This window comes from Mesoplodon bidens (genome assembly GCF_964165515.1).
Source record: "Mesoplodon bidens genome assembly, chromosome: 6".
NCBI lineage: Eukaryota > Metazoa > Chordata > Mammalia > Artiodactyla > Ziphiidae > Mesoplodon > Mesoplodon bidens.
In genome coordinates this window covers 110,541,372-110,558,065 of record NC_138162.1, presented here as the reverse complement: position 1 = coordinate 110,558,065, position 16,694 = coordinate 110,541,372, and the positions used below count along the sequence as shown (strand labels likewise).

The following is a 16,694-nucleotide window of genomic DNA, read 5'->3' as shown; positions in this document are numbered from 1 at the left end:
GAGGCCACAGCGCTTCCTGCTCACCACCGCCAGGCTGCAGGGCACAGAGTTCACACCCATACAAGGCGTTTCATTCGCTGCGGGGCTCTCTGTGCCTGTCACATGCTGGGCTCTGGCTGTGTGACCCCTTAGCTGGTGACCACAGCTGACCTCCTGGCCCCATGGTGTCCTCCCAGGGCTTGTAGACCAGTGACTGAATCGGGGTGCCTGAGCTCAAAGCCTGACTTTGCCACGAAGTTGTAGGGTGACCTTGGGCAAGTCACTTCCCTCTTTGGGTGTCGGGTTTTTCATCATTTTAAGGGTGCTTCCGGTTCTCTCCTATTCCTGGTTGAAGGCAGGACACTGAGTGAGTCCCCCATCTATGGATCAAGAGACGATGGAGAAAGTAGAGACGACACTGAAGAACGAGGGAGTGAACACCCCAACCAGAGAGAGGATGAGGAGGAGACCTGGAAGACAGACCGGGAGCCTGGATTGCTGTATTTGGCTTTTGTGACCTTGGCCAGGGACACGTGTGCAAAAGTGGACTTGAAGGAAATGAAAGAATCTCCAGTGAAATGCGTAAGAGAGGGGATGAGATACGCGGGAGGAGGAGGAGAGGGTGGGGAAGGTCTTTTGCCCACGGGACAGGCAGGAGTGGGGACGGAGACCAGGCAGGCTGGGAATTCGAAAGGGAGGAGGGAGGAATATGAGCCGCTGCTGTGAAATGTGCATTCTGGGAAAGACAGCTGCTACTAGATGCCTGGTGGCAAGTTTTGATGTGAATCCAGTGTTATCTCTTCAAGAAAACTTCCAGTAAAGACCTCGGATGCACCTCAGAGTTTCTGGACTGGGACCTGTATTTATTCCGAATGCAACAGCAGCTGAGGCTGGCCTCAAGGCAGCCCTGTTTTTGTTTTTTTTGTTGTTGTTTTTTGCGTTACACAAAGCTTTGATGGTGAGTAGCTCAGAGAACTTGTCTATCTTGTTCCTTGTTTAGCAAGTGCCGGCACTTCCTCTGTTCTCATCAAATGTTGGTTGAATGTTATTGTAAAAAGCCTGTCATCCTGTATTGTCCGTGGGATAAGTGTAGGGGACCAGGTATCTCTAAAGGCGGCAGGAAGCCCTGGTCTCCAGTTTAGACACCTGTGCGCCATCTTCATCTTTCTTCGCCACGTGACCACATGCCCTTTCTTATGTACATTACTCAGTCCTCTCACTGTCCACAGGTTTGCTATGTCCCCATTACCCTGCTCCGCCCAGCAGGCCAAGCTAACCATTTCCATTGTTAACCTTGCTCTAAGAGATGACTGCAGACTGTAAACAGCTTAAAGCACAGAGACTTCTGGAGCGCTACAGGAACTGTAGAATGTTAGCAACATCGAACACTGGGCTTCCCTTCAGTGAGATTTGTCACTCTGTCATTTCCCATCCAATGCTGGCTTCCCTACCACAATGCAAGCTGCAGAGAGACATTCACCATGCCTACCTGATCATAGTGATAGGCCCGGACCTAGGGGCACTGTAGGTGCTTAATAAATGTGTGTTGACTGAGCGGCTTATGGACCGATGGCTCCCATGCTCCCCGTGGAAGAACCTCAGTCTAGAGGGGAAGGAGAAGCCTCTTCCCCTGTTCCACTGCTCTTCCAGGATCCAGGATAAAGAGCGGAGGTGCTCTGGCTACATGCGTACACACGAGAAATCAGGGGGTTTTACTCTGTAACTTTCTCTAGAGATTCCTTTGACCAAGGAGGACACAAAGTTTGAACCAGTGTGACCAAATTCCTCAAAGACTGAGTGATACCTGAACCCAGGTATCAGACCTGCGGGTCAGTGTCCTTGCCTTGGACAGTGTCCAGAGGCAGGGTGGCCCAAGGGCTCAGTCCACCTCCATCTAGACCAGACTGGTTGGGTGTGAATACAGCCCCACCTCCTCAGAGCCCTGTGACCTTGGGCCTTGGTTTCCTCAGTCTGTAAACAAGGCCCAGTGGTAGTACCTATTTCATAGGGTTACTCTGTGGATTGAGGGGGATTGACACTGAGCAGGGCCCCGTGGGGCTCCTGGGCACAAAGCCTTTCTGTGTCCCCCGTTTCTTTGATTACAGGACATAGGCTTCATTCAGCCTCCATGACCTTCCCTGAGTTCCAATGGGCAGATTCAAGCAGTTGTTAATTAGGGAGGGAAGGGATGGGAGAGAGGGAGGGACACTCAAGAGAAACAATAGTGCCGCCTTGGGGCAGGGTCCTGGTTCCCCATCAAGGGACACAACAATATCTTTGAGCTGTTTTGCAGATACCCCCTCCAGGTAGGAAAAGTTAACAGTTAACGATGGTATGCTTCCCACAAGCATGTAGACCCCAGACCAGTTGGAAGCAGAAGGTTGATGATGCCAACTCCCACTTATCTCACCACCAACCAATCAGAAAAATATCCACAAGCTGATCACGCCTTCTTTGAACCATTACTATAAAGCTTCTCACCACCCTCTCCAAGGGGGGCACAGTTTTTGGAGGTGCTAGCCTGCTGTGTTCCCTCTTTGCCTGGCAAAGAGATAAAGCTATTCTTCCGCTTTCCTCCTAAATTCTGTCTCCGTGTTTCTATTTGGCATTGGTGTACAGAAGCCGAGATTTCAGCAACAAGATCTTAATATGTATAAGAGTATTTACAAGGGCGGTTGACGTTTAGGAAGCATTATGCACATGGCAGCCTTTATTAACAAGGAGGGTTGCATGGTGTGTATTCTGCCTGCTCCTCTGGGAGCCTGGAGGCCAGGGAATCTGAGACATTCTGGACTTCAGCAGCAAGGGAGCAGTGGAATTAGAACCCAGGCCACTTGGGCTCCTGGGGTGCCCTGGGGGCTCCAACAGGGTTTCTATCCTTGAAACCGAGTGGGGCCTGGGCACGGAGGCCTCTTTTTGTCCCCTGTTTCTTGTAAGCAAGACTCCAGCCTCCATGACCTTCCCTGAGTTCCAAAGGGCAGATTCGAACAGTTGCTCATCAAGGGAGGGACAGCCAAGGAACCACCTGAGGCGAGATTAAAGGGACCAGAGAAGCCCATCAAGATTAGGAGCCGGACCAGCTGAGACCCTGCACACACCCTCATCTTGTCAGCAACCCCGCCCTTTAAGTACTGTTATAAAACTCATCACATCCTCCTGGGTGGGGACACATAGTTTTTCGATGCAGGAGCCCACTGTGTCCCCTTTTGCCTGGCAAAGTAATAAAGCTATTTTCTACTTCACCCAAAACTCTGTCTCCGAGACTTGATTCAGCACCAGCGCACAGAGAAGCTGAGCTTCCGGCATCACCCCCTGCCCGCACCCCCGTTCTTGGCACTGTTCCGGCTGGTGAACGCCTTCCCTTCTCTGAGCCTCGGCTTCCTCATCTGAGCAGTGGGAGTGGTCCTCTCTGTGCTGCTACGTCTACAGGCAAAAGGGATGGGCGAGAAGGTGCTTTGCAACAGGAGGGGTAAAAGGTTTCACCGTTACTTTCCAAACAAGCGAGCTGTGTTGCGGGGTGGGGTGGGGGGGGCGGATGGGGGAAGGATGCCCGCAGAGCTTTGAGCTGCAACTGCTCCTCCTGGGAGAAATTGCCCAGAATCTGCTTCTTAGGAAACCAGGTGACCTCGAGTGGCGGTCAGCAGTCCACTTCATGGGCTCCATCTGCGCCCACAGCGGTCGTGGCAGAGCGCCCAGGCCGGCGACACCGGCACCCGGGCAGCCGGGAAGAGGGGGGTGACATCTGCGCGGGGGCGGAAGCGGTGCGGCATTTATATTTGGAAAACAATATGCATTTGTCAGGGTTTGCTCTTTCTTTTCTAAATTCAGAACATTTGGGGAGAGAACAAGAGAGAGGAATATTGATTTCCGCTCCGGGAGAGGATGACGGATGGCAGAGAGGCAGGAAACACGGACACGTCCCCACCTGCCCCTCGCCATCGACTCCATCTCCGTCGCCGCCTGGCTGCCGCTCCCCTCGCCTCCTTCCCTGGCTTCTCATCCGCTGTCACTCTCTCCCTTTCCCCCCTCGCGGCCAAAAGGAAGTTGCTGCCAGGGTTAGAAGGAAACACTCCCCATGCCCCACCCCACTGGATCCCTAGAAATTGCACCGAGGTAGAAGACCCCTGACATTTGTTGGGTTTATTTCCCACCCCCAGGCATGTACATGTCTTACCAATGAGTCTAGAGCAGGTGCTACTTCTTGCTCACTAGGTCCAGTCAGCATTACGTCATAAGTGTCATGCACCAGTGCGCTACCGTGTGCAAGTGAATGGGGTCTTGTGATCAAGATCCCTGTGAGCTAAACTGTGACATAGGCCTGGAGAGTTGATATCCACCTGAGGTGGGACAGTAAGGGTGTAATGCTGGCCCGGTCAGCAGAGGACAAACTGCTTCTGGTGGATCTCACGGACAGGAATGCAGAAAAAGGCATTCTTTCAGATCAAGAGCTGCATAGCAGATACTGGAAGAGATGTGTCACTTTACTCAAGCAATGAAATCACATCTGATACAGCAGCTGGAATTGGAGTCGCCACCTTGGCACGCTTACAGTAATCCTCTGTCATTCTCAAAGACCCGTCTGTCTTCTGCCGAGGCCAGATGGGAGAGCGGAATTGGGGATGTGGTGGGAATCACCACCCTTGGGTTTTTTAAGTACTTGATGATTGCACTAATCTCTGCAATCCCTCCAGGAATGCAGGGCTGCTTCTGTGGTTGACTATTTTCCTAGGTAGGGGCAGTTCTAGTTGCTTCCACTTGGTCTTTCCCATCATAATCTCTCTTACTCCACAGAGAAGGGAACCAGTGAGTTCAGAGTCAGCATCCAGTAGTCCCTAAAAGGTCTTATTATTTCCTCTTCCCCAGTGCACAGTTGGCAAAAGCCTGTGGGTCCTTTTGGGGAAGGCTGGGAGAATGATTAACAGTATAAATATTCCATAGTGTACCAGGGTCCTTCATTCAAGGGGTTCTGAGTCTATAAAGTGGCTCAAGTCTGAGAATTAACAAGCCGTGACTCTTGTTTTTATCATTCAAGTTAGACTCTTTTCACTTGACCTATTTTCTGCTTACACAGAACAAGTAAGAATTAGTAGGCTTCCTGTCTATTTCACTTCTAGGAACCCCATGACGAACTAGCCAGCCATCGGTCTGCAGGACTCAGGCCCTTCTGATTGCGGCATTGACCCTGCTGTCCGTCACAGGGACCCTTCCCTCCCTGCCTTCGGGGCTTGAGTGACGCCTCTGGTCCCTGCCACCATGGATCCAATCACCCTCATTGTGGTTACATTTCCCAATTCCGTGACTGCAGTTCCCTCTGTGAAGTCTGGCCCACAGAGAAGAGCCAGGGATGCCAGGGCTTTCCTCTCAAGTTTATCTCTCACGGTCGTGGTGAAAGGCATGTCTTCTGGACCTTCCCAGGGTGGGGAAGTGAGCAGGTTTCAAATGACAAACTCACTCGAACATTCCCGTCTCCCTAAGTCATGGAATCCCTTTCTCTACATTAAACCGAAGCAGGTCTGGCAATTCTAATTCACTCACTGTGGGTCTCCTTTTGGCCATATTTCAGCCAAGCAGTGAAGCAAACTGTTAGAGCCCTTTCTTCCTCCCCAAGATGCAAAGTTAGATGCAGAATCCCTGCTTAGTGAGCCCGTGGCAATAAATGCTGCCTGATCCAACTTTACGTTCCTTCCACGATTTGTCCCACAGCCTTAATACCCATCCGCACACGTGTGGCCCGGGTTTCTATCTGCAGGAGTTAGAAAACGCAGAGGGTAGTGCACCTCCTCATGGGTCATGCCTTGTACCTCACTTTAGGGGCTGCTGGGACTTGAGTCTGCTCAGAGGTCTAGAAGCCAAGAGGGGTGGTGGGGTCGACACTGAGGAGAACCAGCAGTGTTTTGCTTGTCAGCTGCCTCAGGGGCGGTCATTGCCCTTTCCGCAGGTAACGCAGGGTTAATACCCTGGGACAGGCGGGGGTGGAGAGGCCACTTCTCCTGGGGACAGAGAGACAGCTGCCACTGGCAGAGGAGATGCATCAGAATTTAGGGTTCAAGTTCCCCAGCTCCATCAGGGTCTTCCCACACACCCCCATTCCAACTTGCAGGATCCCATTCCTTCCCAGTCCGTGGCCTGGGTTTAGCAGGAGACACCCTGGGAGGCTGGGAGTTCAACTCGCATTGTAATTCAGCCAGTCACAGGGGAAGATTGTGGGTCTGATTTTCAGCAATCCCAGTCCTGTGGCTACAGGGGGTAAGGGTCTCCTTCAGGGCAGACATAGAAGCTTTCAGGTCATTTACGGGGCCCTTGAGCTAGGAATTCGTATCCCTGAGCTCAAACTTTTCTTTCCCCACTTTGTCCAGTAACATTAGAAACAACCAGCCAATCTCATCATACTCATCAGTTTGAAAAAAATGTTTGAAAGTATCATACACATGGTCACCCAGATCCTAGCTTCTTACGAGTGTTGTTGGATTAGGAGTTTCCAGTGGTGATACTTTGCTTCTCTCTCTTGCTCCGTCACTTCATGGACTGTCAGTGTTCTTTTTACTACTGGAAATAGAGTCATTAGTGTCTTTCAATCTAATCTGACTAGAGAGCTAATTCTAGAAATCACAGCACCAATTCAGAAAATGCATCTTTAAGATTTTGTTTCTCTAGAACCACTCTTGGTCCTAAAATCTGTATTAGAGTTCTCCAGAGAAAGGTGTAAGGCAGTGTGTGTGGGTATGTGTCTGTGTGGGTGTATTTGTTATGAGGAATTGGATCATGTGATTAGGGAGATCGGCAAGGTCAGATCTGCAGTGTGGGCTGGCAGGCTCCACACCCAGGAGAGCTGAGGTACAGGTGGAGAGCCAGGAGAGACAGAAGTGTGGACGAAATGCACAGGCAGTCTGCTGGAGACACGCCCTCTTGCTTGAGGAGGCTGGGCTTTTTGTTCTATTCAGGACTTCAGCTAATTGGATGAGGCCCACCCACATTATGGAGGACAATCTGCTTGTTCAAAGTTCACCCATTTAAATGTGAATCTCATCCAAAACCACCCTCCAAGTTAACACATAAAAGTAACCATTGCACTCCCCCAGGTATCCTTCAAATGGTATTTTATGTTAGCTCCCCACGTTAGCACTAACAAAGTGCCCAGGCTTACGTTTATTCTGAGACAACTTATTTTCACCTCTCTCTTGAGCAACCTTAATTTTTCCTCAGCCCCACCACCACCCCCCGCTTTTTTTTTTTTTTTTTTTTTTTTGCGGTACGCAGGCCTCTCACTGTTGTGGCCTCTCCCGTTGCGGAGCACAGGCTCCGGACGCGCAGGCTCAGCGGCCATGGCTCACGGGCCCAGCCGCTCCGCGGCATGTGGGATCTTCCCGGACCGAGGCACGACCCCGTGTCCCCTGCATCGGCAGGCGGACTCTCAACCACTGCGCCACCAGGGAAGCCCCCCACCCCCCATTTTAATCATCTTACTTTCATTCTCTGTCTTGGGAGCCCCCTCTTTGGAGAAGGGTCTGCTCCCTTTTCTCCCTGCCCTCAGCTCGTTACCAGTTCTCACTGTAGGTTATTCTCGAGCCAAGCTGACGTCGCTCATCTTCCGCTTGCCCTTCATTTGCCCTCTTTCCATGCTTGGAAAGACCTCGCTTTTCCGTTCCGCCGATCCTCTTCTGTGGTTCAGCCCGTCTGAGGAGGCTTCCGGGTCCTGCCAGCTCCTGGTGATGGCCCCCTGCACTCTGCAGGATTCCCCACACCCTCCAGCACTCAAGTGGAAGCGTTGGGTGTAGCTGCATCACCATTTGTCAGGAAGCTCCTTGAGGAGAGGAGCTGCATCCCCCCTGGCAGTCAACACTGTGAGCTCTCAAGACGACTCAAGCACTGGACAACTTGGGGCTGCCATGTGCCTCATCCCCCTGGTTTTGGTCCTTATTGGATTCCCTGGGCTCCCACTCAAGATGCAGTGGCAACTGAGGAAACGCAAAGCTTGGGCTCTTCCACGACCTACAGCAGTGATGATCCTTCTTCAGAAAGAGACTGTGAGAGAAAACACTTCCTAGTTCTCCCTTTTCCCACTCTAACCCTGCTCTTCCAATGGTCTTAAAGCAACAGTCTCTGACGTCATTTCTTCGTTTCTTCGGGAGCTCCTGAGAGCCTGGGATTCGGCTGTCCAGGAGGTCAGTCAATCAGAATGCATCAAATGGCATCTCCAGTAGCCAGACCCTTTTATCTGTTCCCAGCATCCTGATTTTTGTGTGGGTGCATCACCTGCACCCACAATCAGGGCACATGGTTCTGGACGGCTGGTCCTTTGCTGGTTCCTGGCATGGGCATGTGACTCGGGCCTAGCCTAGAAATGTGCCACTGTTGGCCACAGTGACTGGAGCAGCAATGGGCTGTGGGCCTGTGTGTCAAGAGAGCAAGACCAAGGCTTTTGCTGGAATTATCAAGAACAAGGCTCTCTCTGTTGGAGCTGCTAAGCTGGTGGGATACAAACTAAAGGTACCAGTGGTCATTATAGCCACTGCTTGGAAGCTCGTTTTGAGAAGTGATCCGTGTTAATATCTACTGAGCTCCTGGATTCAGCCATGCCTGAAGGCAGTCAACACACCACTCCTGTTTCTTGTTTTGTTTTGTTTTTCTGTTCTATACCTCTATAAACAACGCTTTTTGGCTTTAGATGGTTTGAGCTTGGTCATGCACCTGCAATGGAGAGAGTCATGACTATTGCAGGGACCCAAAGCCCAGTCCCCGAACCATGCCTCCAGGCTGCCTGACTTCTGATCCTACTCTCTGTTAGCAGCCTCAGTTCCTAGCCCTTACCTCTAATCTGTAGTCAGTCCCTGTGCTGGTGGTTCATTCTCACACACTCTCCTTGGTTAAAGAATAGCATCTGGGCTTCCCTGGTGGCGCAGTGGTTGAGAGTCCGCCTGCTAATGCAGGGGACACGGGTTCGAGCCCCGGTCCGGGAGGATCCCACATGCCGCGGAGCAACTAGGCCCGTGAGCCACAACTACTGAGCCTGCGCGTCTGGAGCTTGTGCTCCACAACAAGGGAGCCCGCGATAGTGAGAGGCCCGCGCACCGCGATGAAGAGTGGCCCCCGCTTGCCACAACTAGAGAAAGCCCTCGCACAGAAACGAAGACCCAACACAGCCAAAATAAATAAATAAATTAATTAATTAAAAAAAAAAAAGAATAGCATCTATTTTATTATTTGTAGAAACCTAGCTTAAAACACCATGCAGGGCAGAAGGCAGAGCAGCAGCCAGAATCTGGGGCTGCCTGGCTCCGGGAATTCCGAAGCCTGAGAGCTCTTTGATTTTTGTCTGGGAGAGGCCGTCGTTTTCTCAGCACTAAAGGGCCTTCCCTCTAACTCAGTCACCTTCTTGATCCAGGAGTGGTAGTTTTCTAACAAGGTGTATATTCCTGGAATGTTCTTCCGTCCACAACCCTTTCCCCAGCTGATGATGCCCACCTGGTACCACTTCTTGCCAGCTTCTGTGGTACACACGAGAGGCCCCCCGCTGTCACCCTGTGGACAGAGAACACAGATCAGCAGCGAGTCCCATCTGAACCTGTCCATCTGAGGCGGAGTACAGCTCACTCACGGAAGAGGGTTCACGGACCTCCCGACTCCAGGCCGCCCAGGGGAATGACATCATTGCAGATCAACACCCACCCTGTCGTGGCTGCACGCGGGGCATGTGCAGCACTCAGCCTGGCTCCAGGAATCGTGGTATGTAGAGCGTGGGCATGCACACGCTCCATGCATGGCACACAGAGAGGGAACTGGAACATGGAGGACCTGTTGCCCAGGCTGAGGAAGAGTGGGGAACAGATTTGCGGGTCTTAAATCAGAAGCTCTGGACAGAGCTGTAAAGGGAAGGAATGAAAAGAGGATGCGAGGGGTGCTGTTAGGCCTGTGCATGTGAACTGGGTCTCCTTTGACTCTGGCGTTGCGGAGCACAGGCTCCGGACGCACAGGCTCAGCGGCCACGGCTCACGGGCCCAGCTGCTCCGCAGCATGTGTTCTTCCGGAGGCGTGTGGGAGAAGGATGTCTCTTTTTAATTCTTTGCTGTGGGTGTTTGCAGGGGGCAAGTGAGCTAAGCTTTTCTGACTATGTGACCCCTCCAGGGTGGAATCACTTGGGTCTATGACTCAGATGATTATCTATTTATATGAAAGTATGTACCAAGTCCCCACCGTGTCCCACACACATATATGGCTTCCTTTTGTCCATTTTAATACAGGGAAGATGAAGCTGAAGGAGGATGAAGGGCTTCCTCAGGGTTACGTGGTGTTTTGGGGCCAAAGCTGGAACCAGGTCTTCCTGATGCCAAAGCACATGTCCTTTCCCTCTGGGGAGCTATAATTGTTCAAGTGGCCTTTCTTTCTCAGCGGAGAGATGGCCTCCTTTTCCATGGTCATCAACAGGACCGGGAATGGGATCTAAGGGGAAGGAGGAGGATCAACACTGCCTGGACATGATGTACGAGGCCCAGCGTTGGTCCCCTGACTTTTCTTTCTCAACCACACCTTCATCCCACATCTCTGTGAGGTAGGCATTTTGAGTCTCACTTTATAATTAGAAAATGGAAAGTCAGAAGAGATCTGCTCACTTCCCCTGAACACATCTTCAAGGAGGAAAAACTAACTGTTAGGCACTTGGGATACAAGACATTATGGTCTAGGGAGGGAGACAACAATGCAAACAAACAGGATCAACTGCATTTGATGAAACAGGAGAAGTGGGAAGAAGATATGGAAGCAGTACAGGGTGGGGAGGAATTGACTCTGTCGAGGGAAGGGTCTGCCAGGATAGCCTTCAAAGAGTTTTGTTTGAAGGATGAATAAGAATTTGACAGGAAGAGTGAGTGGGGGAAACTGATTTTTGTTTTTTCATAGTGTAACCTTAGAGGATTACAAAGAGGAAAAGCACTGGAAAAAGTAAACCACAAAATTCAATTGATTTGAATTTGTATTTTAAGTACAGCATAATCTTATTGCTATTACTTTGAACATATTTAAATGTTTCCATCATAAAATTATAATTTCCCTTCATTATGTGATTATGTGTTTTATTCAAGTTTGCTAAGTATAAAAGTGTGATTTTATTTTTAAAGGCAATTACTTTTAAACCCTAGGGGACTTTCTGCCTGGCTTACCTGGATTTAAGTGATGATAATATTATATAATTTCAGAAAACTTTCCTTGCCTGGATCACTGTCAGCTTATTCTCAGCAATAGAAAGCTTTCTAAACAGAGAGCAAAGCTTTTCACTTCACAATTTTTTTCTTAAAAAAGGCTTAAAACGATAACAGCACATTTATTTATAGCACTCAAGTAATAGATGATTAATTTTAGAAGCTTTCATTAAAGTACATTTTGATAGGGGAGGGATTGGAGCAAAAATCCTAGACTCCAGATGGTAGATGCAGCCATTGAAGCAAAGGGGACAGAAAATGTCATCAAAGATGACACTTGATTGTTTCAAGTGTTGCTGCAGTTGGTTCTGACCATTTGAATATGGGATGGTGATGAATGAAAAAGACTGAAAGGATAGGTGTGAATACTGATGAGGGTGAGCAGCCTGGGACCACCTCTAGTCTCCCACGCGGGGCAACCCTGCCCTAGTGACCTGCTCTGCTTACCTCTCCACACTCAACCCTTGTTATCACTGGCTTCTGAGATATTGAAAGTTCCTTGAACACAGGCTACTTTTTCAAGCCTCCGTGATTTTCCCCCAATTCTCCCTGGAATGCTCTCTCTTTCCAATCATACTATTAAATGTTGTTTTCCCCTTTTCAATTGATATTGGAGCCCTTTGACTCCTGCGTCAGTATGAATTGGCTACTCCCTATGTCTGTGGCATGGCTAGGATCTGAGATCTTCATTTAACCATTGCTATTGGGAAGCTTTGTCTCCTCTTTGTTTTTTAAGTTTGATATAACTGTAGATTCATGTGCAGTTGAAAGAAATAAAACAGAGAGATCCCATGTACCCTTTACACGTTTCCCCCAATGATACCATCTTGTAGAACTACATATAGTACAATAGCACAATTGGGGTGTTAACATTGATGCAGTCAATACACAGAACATGTCCATCATCACAAGGGTCCCTCATGTTGCCCTTTTAATGCTCTATCCACTTCCTTCTACCCCTAAACCCTCCTTAAGCCCTGGCAACCACTAAGCTGTTCTCCCTTTCTATAATTTTGTCATTTCAAGAGTGTTATGTAAATGTCCATTGACAGAGGAGTGGATAAAGATGTGGTACATATATACAGTGGAATATTACTCAGCCATAAAAAATAACAAAATAATGTCATTTGCAGCAACATGGATGGATCTAGAGATTGCATACTGAGTGAAGTAAGTCAGACAGAGAAAGACAAATATCATATATCGATTATATGTGGAATCTAAAAAAATGGTACAAATGGTACAAAACAGAAATAGAGTCACAGATGTAGAAAACAAACTTATGGTTACCCGGGGGGAAGCGGGGTGGTAGGGAGGGATACACTGGGAGATTGGGATTGACACATACACATTGCTGCATATAAAATAGATAACTAATAAGAACCTACTGTATAGCACAGGGAACTCTACTCAATACTCTGTAATGACCTATATGGGAAAAGAATCTAAAAAAGAGTGGAGATATATATATATATATATATGTATATATATATATATACATATATATATATATATATATATATAACTGATTCACTTTGCTGTACAGCAGAAACTAACAACATTATAAATCAACTACACTCCAATAAAAATTTTTTAATAAAGAATGATACGTAAATGGAATCACAAAGTGTGGGACCTTTGGGGGTCAGCTTGTTGCACATAGCATGAATCTCTGGACACATTACGTGGTTGCATGAACCAATAGTTTGCTTCTTGTAGCAGCTGAGTGGTATTGCATGGAATAGACGCAGTGTATTTAATTATCAGTGTATTTAATTATCCACGTCTTATAGGACATTTGTTTCCAATTTTGGTCATGAGTAAATCTGCTATAAACACTCCTGTACAGGTTTTTGTGTGAACACAAGCCTTCATTTCTCTGGAATAAACGCCCAAGAATGGCATTTGCTGGGTTATATGGCAAGAGCACGTTCAGTTTTTAAAGAAACTACAAAATTGTTTTCCAGAGTGATTAGACTATTTTAAACTGCCCCAAGCAATATACGAGTGATCCAGTTTCTCTACATTCTTATCAGCATTTGGTGTTGTTACTATTTTTTATTTTTTAATTTTAGCCATTCTGAGGTGTATAGTGATACCTGATTGTGGTTTTAATTTGCATTTGCTTGACGGCTAATGATGTTGAACATCGTTTCATTTTCTTATTTGCCATCTGTATATCCTCTTCAGCCAAATGTCTGTCCTTGTCTTTTGCCCATTTTTGAGTTGGATAGTACGTTTTTCTACAGTTGACTGCAAGAGTTCTTTATATAGTCTAGGTATAGTTTCTTTGTTGGATAGTATCTCCCAATCAGTAGCTTGTCTTTTCATCCTCTTAATATGGTCTTTCATTAAGGAAAAGTTTTTAATTTTGATGAGGTCCATTTGATCAATTTTTCCTTTTATGAGTTGTGGTTTTGGTGTTACTCTATGTCCCAAAGACTTTCTAGTTTTTTTTTCTAAAAAACTTTTGTAGTTTTACATTTAAGTGCATGATCCATTTTGTTTTAATTGAATTTATTCTAGGAATTAATGGTTCTCAAATTTTTTTAAAAAATTCTTTACTCAGATTTTTAGCTTTATTTTTCCTTATACTATGTGTATTAATAAATGGAATCCATGTATATTAGTGAAACCCTCTATTCTACCTATTACAGATCCTGTCTTGAGTAATAGGTTATGAGACTTGGGTTCTCATATGAATCTTCTGTTTTAACAGGCCTCTTCTGAAGCTGGAGTCAGGGAAGGGGGATGCCAACTCCTTTCCATTGAATTGGGGTGGAAGTCTTGACCCACCACTCAGGCCAGCTATGACACCAAGGGGAGGAGCAGGGTGCAGCTACCCCTGGGTGGGAGCCCAAGCTCCTCAGGTGGCCTCCACTGACATTGAGGGGGACAGGGCATGGCTCATTATGACTAGATTGTACTTAAAGTCATGGCTTTCCACTCAGCCTCCTCTGACACCACCATACTGGGCAGGGGGAGGCGGGGAAGGTGAGATTGTCCGCTCGACCTTGGTTGCTGGGGTAGGAGCACTGTGGGGCTTTTCCTGGTGTTTTGCTGGAATAGAATGATTATTGTTTAAAAGTTTCCACCTTGTTAGGCTGCCCTTTTCCTGGTCCAAAGAGAGGAAGGCTATCTTGTTTTGTTTTGTTTTGCTAGTTTGTCTGTGTCCATGGCGTTTTTTCCCCCAGCTGCTCCCAGGAGATGCTGAGCTGTTATGTACTACCATCCAGGCTGGGATATAAGAGGCAAAAAGAAAACCCAAGGAATTCACTGCTGTGTCATTCCTTAAGTATTAGGATATTTGTTTCCCATTTCATCTTCTCTTCACATTTTGGAGCCTTTATTTTTGTTTCACAATATAATGTCCAGTGCTTTTAGCTGTATTCAGTGGAAGGGATCAAGAGAAATGTGTCTACTCCATCTTGTCCCGAACCAGAAGTCCCAATCGTCTGTCTTGTTTTGTAATGCTTTAAACTATCCAGAATGTGGGGAAAACACAGGGCTCGTGTGACATTGATTCTGTCTCTCTCTGTGGTCCTCATGGTATTCACCACCTCGTGGGGGACTCCTTCTAAACCTGGTGCCATTGCTGTTAGTGTTCACTCTTTCTTACCTCACAGCCCTTCTGTGAGACAGCCTTTTCATCACTCTGGAGAACATTTAACATCTGCACTTACAGTTTTATACCAGTAACCAGATCCAACGAGTAGGACTAGGTGGGCTCCCCAGCGTGATCCTTCCCAAGATGTATCCTTCCCATCCTTAGAGCCAGAGGAAGCTAAATTATGCGGGGTTTTCCCCTGTTTCCTCTACTAGCAATCAAAAAATGTTTTTCTTTTTAAATTTTTGTGTTAATTTTATTAAAGAGAAACTAAGCTACCAGACTTTTCTTCGGTGAAACTCACAGGCATTATCCAATACACTATGATTGTTTACCCAACTGCCTGCCCAGGAGACTGTGCTCCTTTAGGCAAGAAACCATGTTGAATCCCAGGGTTTAGTGCACTCAACAAAGGTAGCTAAAATTAATAAAGTAAAATAATTCCTTGTATGGATCTCAAATCTTCCTTGGCTTTTTGTTTTCTAAAGAAGTCTCAGAAATGGAAAAAGTCTTGGGGGCCTACCTGGAGAAGACCAGAAATATTTATGCAGGGTTGCTGCATACTGACTTCCAGGCAAGCACTGATATTCCACGGGCCTGACAGTAAGTATTCCTGAATCCATGTCTCCATTCCCATATCTAAGCCTGATTCCCACACATTTTCCAAACTCTTATTGTCTCTTCCCCATGGAGAGAGGATGCCTTTACACTGGCAGCCGGAGGGGATGGAGGGGATACAGCCAAGTTACCTGGCAAGCATCGTAGGTCTGATTCTCGTATCCAGCACACAGCATGTTTTTGGTAAGTCTTGGAAATTCCTTTAAACACTTCTCCCACTCCATGATGGTCATGGGCACTTTCATCAGCTCTATCTCCATAGGCTGTGTGAGACCTGACCCATAGAGAAGGCCCTTTAGAAAAGTCACTGGACAGGAGCCTCAGTGCTGATAATGCAGCTGACGTGCCCTAGACCAGCCAGCCCAGTGTCCCGCCAGCCACACATCCACCTTTTCTTCACATTTTCACAGACCCTCACTCTCCATGCCCTTCCAGTAATCCCACGCAGTTTACTCCAAATCACTCCACCACCCCAGGCTCTTCCAAACAAGTCCCCACCTACTTGAATTATCCCTCCCATTCAAAATCATATTCCTGTCTCCAAGAAGACTTCCATCTTGGCTCCAACAGCGCTGCAGACTTGACTTCTTAGAACTGGCTTTCGATCGATTCTCAGCATAAGCCTGCCTCTTTAGCATATTTGCCTCTCGCTACTTTCTGTTATGTGAGTGTGACACCTCTAACACAGGGCTGCTGAAACTGGGTTTGCACTCCCAGTGAAAAAAGCTTTCAGGTCCCCCAGACAAAGCTAGGTTGGTTGAGAGACTTTACAGGGGGGTTGCCAAGGTCCTTCCTGGACTGCCAACTTCCAGGAATTTGTTTGGACTTCTCTCCATCTCATTAACTCCTACCACATGGAGATTTCAAAAGACTTCTCCGCACTGAGTGTTCTTTTTTTTTTTTTTTTTTTTTTTTTTTTTTTTTTTTTTTTTTTTTTTGCAGTACGCAGGCCTCTCACTGTTGTGGCCTCTCCCTTTGCGGAGCACAGACTCCGGACGCGCAGGCTCAGCGGCCATGGCTCACGGGCCCAGCCGCTCTGCGGCATGTGGGATCTTCCCGGACCGGGGCACGAATCTGTGTCCCCTGCATCGGCAGGTGGACTCTCAACCACTGCGCCACCAGGGAAGCCCCACCCTGAGTGTTCTTAATCGTGCAGGCACCCATCTGCCTCTCCTCACTTCTAAATTTTGAGTCGTGCCCAGAGCCCTGAATCAGTGTTACACCAGTTACCCTCTAGTTACCAAACTCCTGAAATACCTACCATCTCTTAGACCCCAGGTCGTTGCAAAGCATCCCTA

General features: G+C 47.8%; 1 protein-coding gene across 1 annotated transcript in view; it reads right to left on the bottom strand.

The window, feature by feature from the left end:
* Positions 1-9,176: 9,176 nt before the first annotated feature.
* The window catches only part of PRSS55 (serine protease 55), a gene marked incomplete at both ends in the record, with an annotated part of 31,917 nt that continues 24,399 nt past the window's right edge, over positions 9,177-16,694 (bottom strand). The window contains 3 exon segments of the mRNA XM_081237943.1: positions 9,177-9,221; positions 9,223-9,498; positions 15,528-15,670. Of these exon segments, the coding sequence (XP_081094069.1) occupies positions 9,177-9,221; positions 9,223-9,498; positions 15,528-15,670 (464 nt within the window).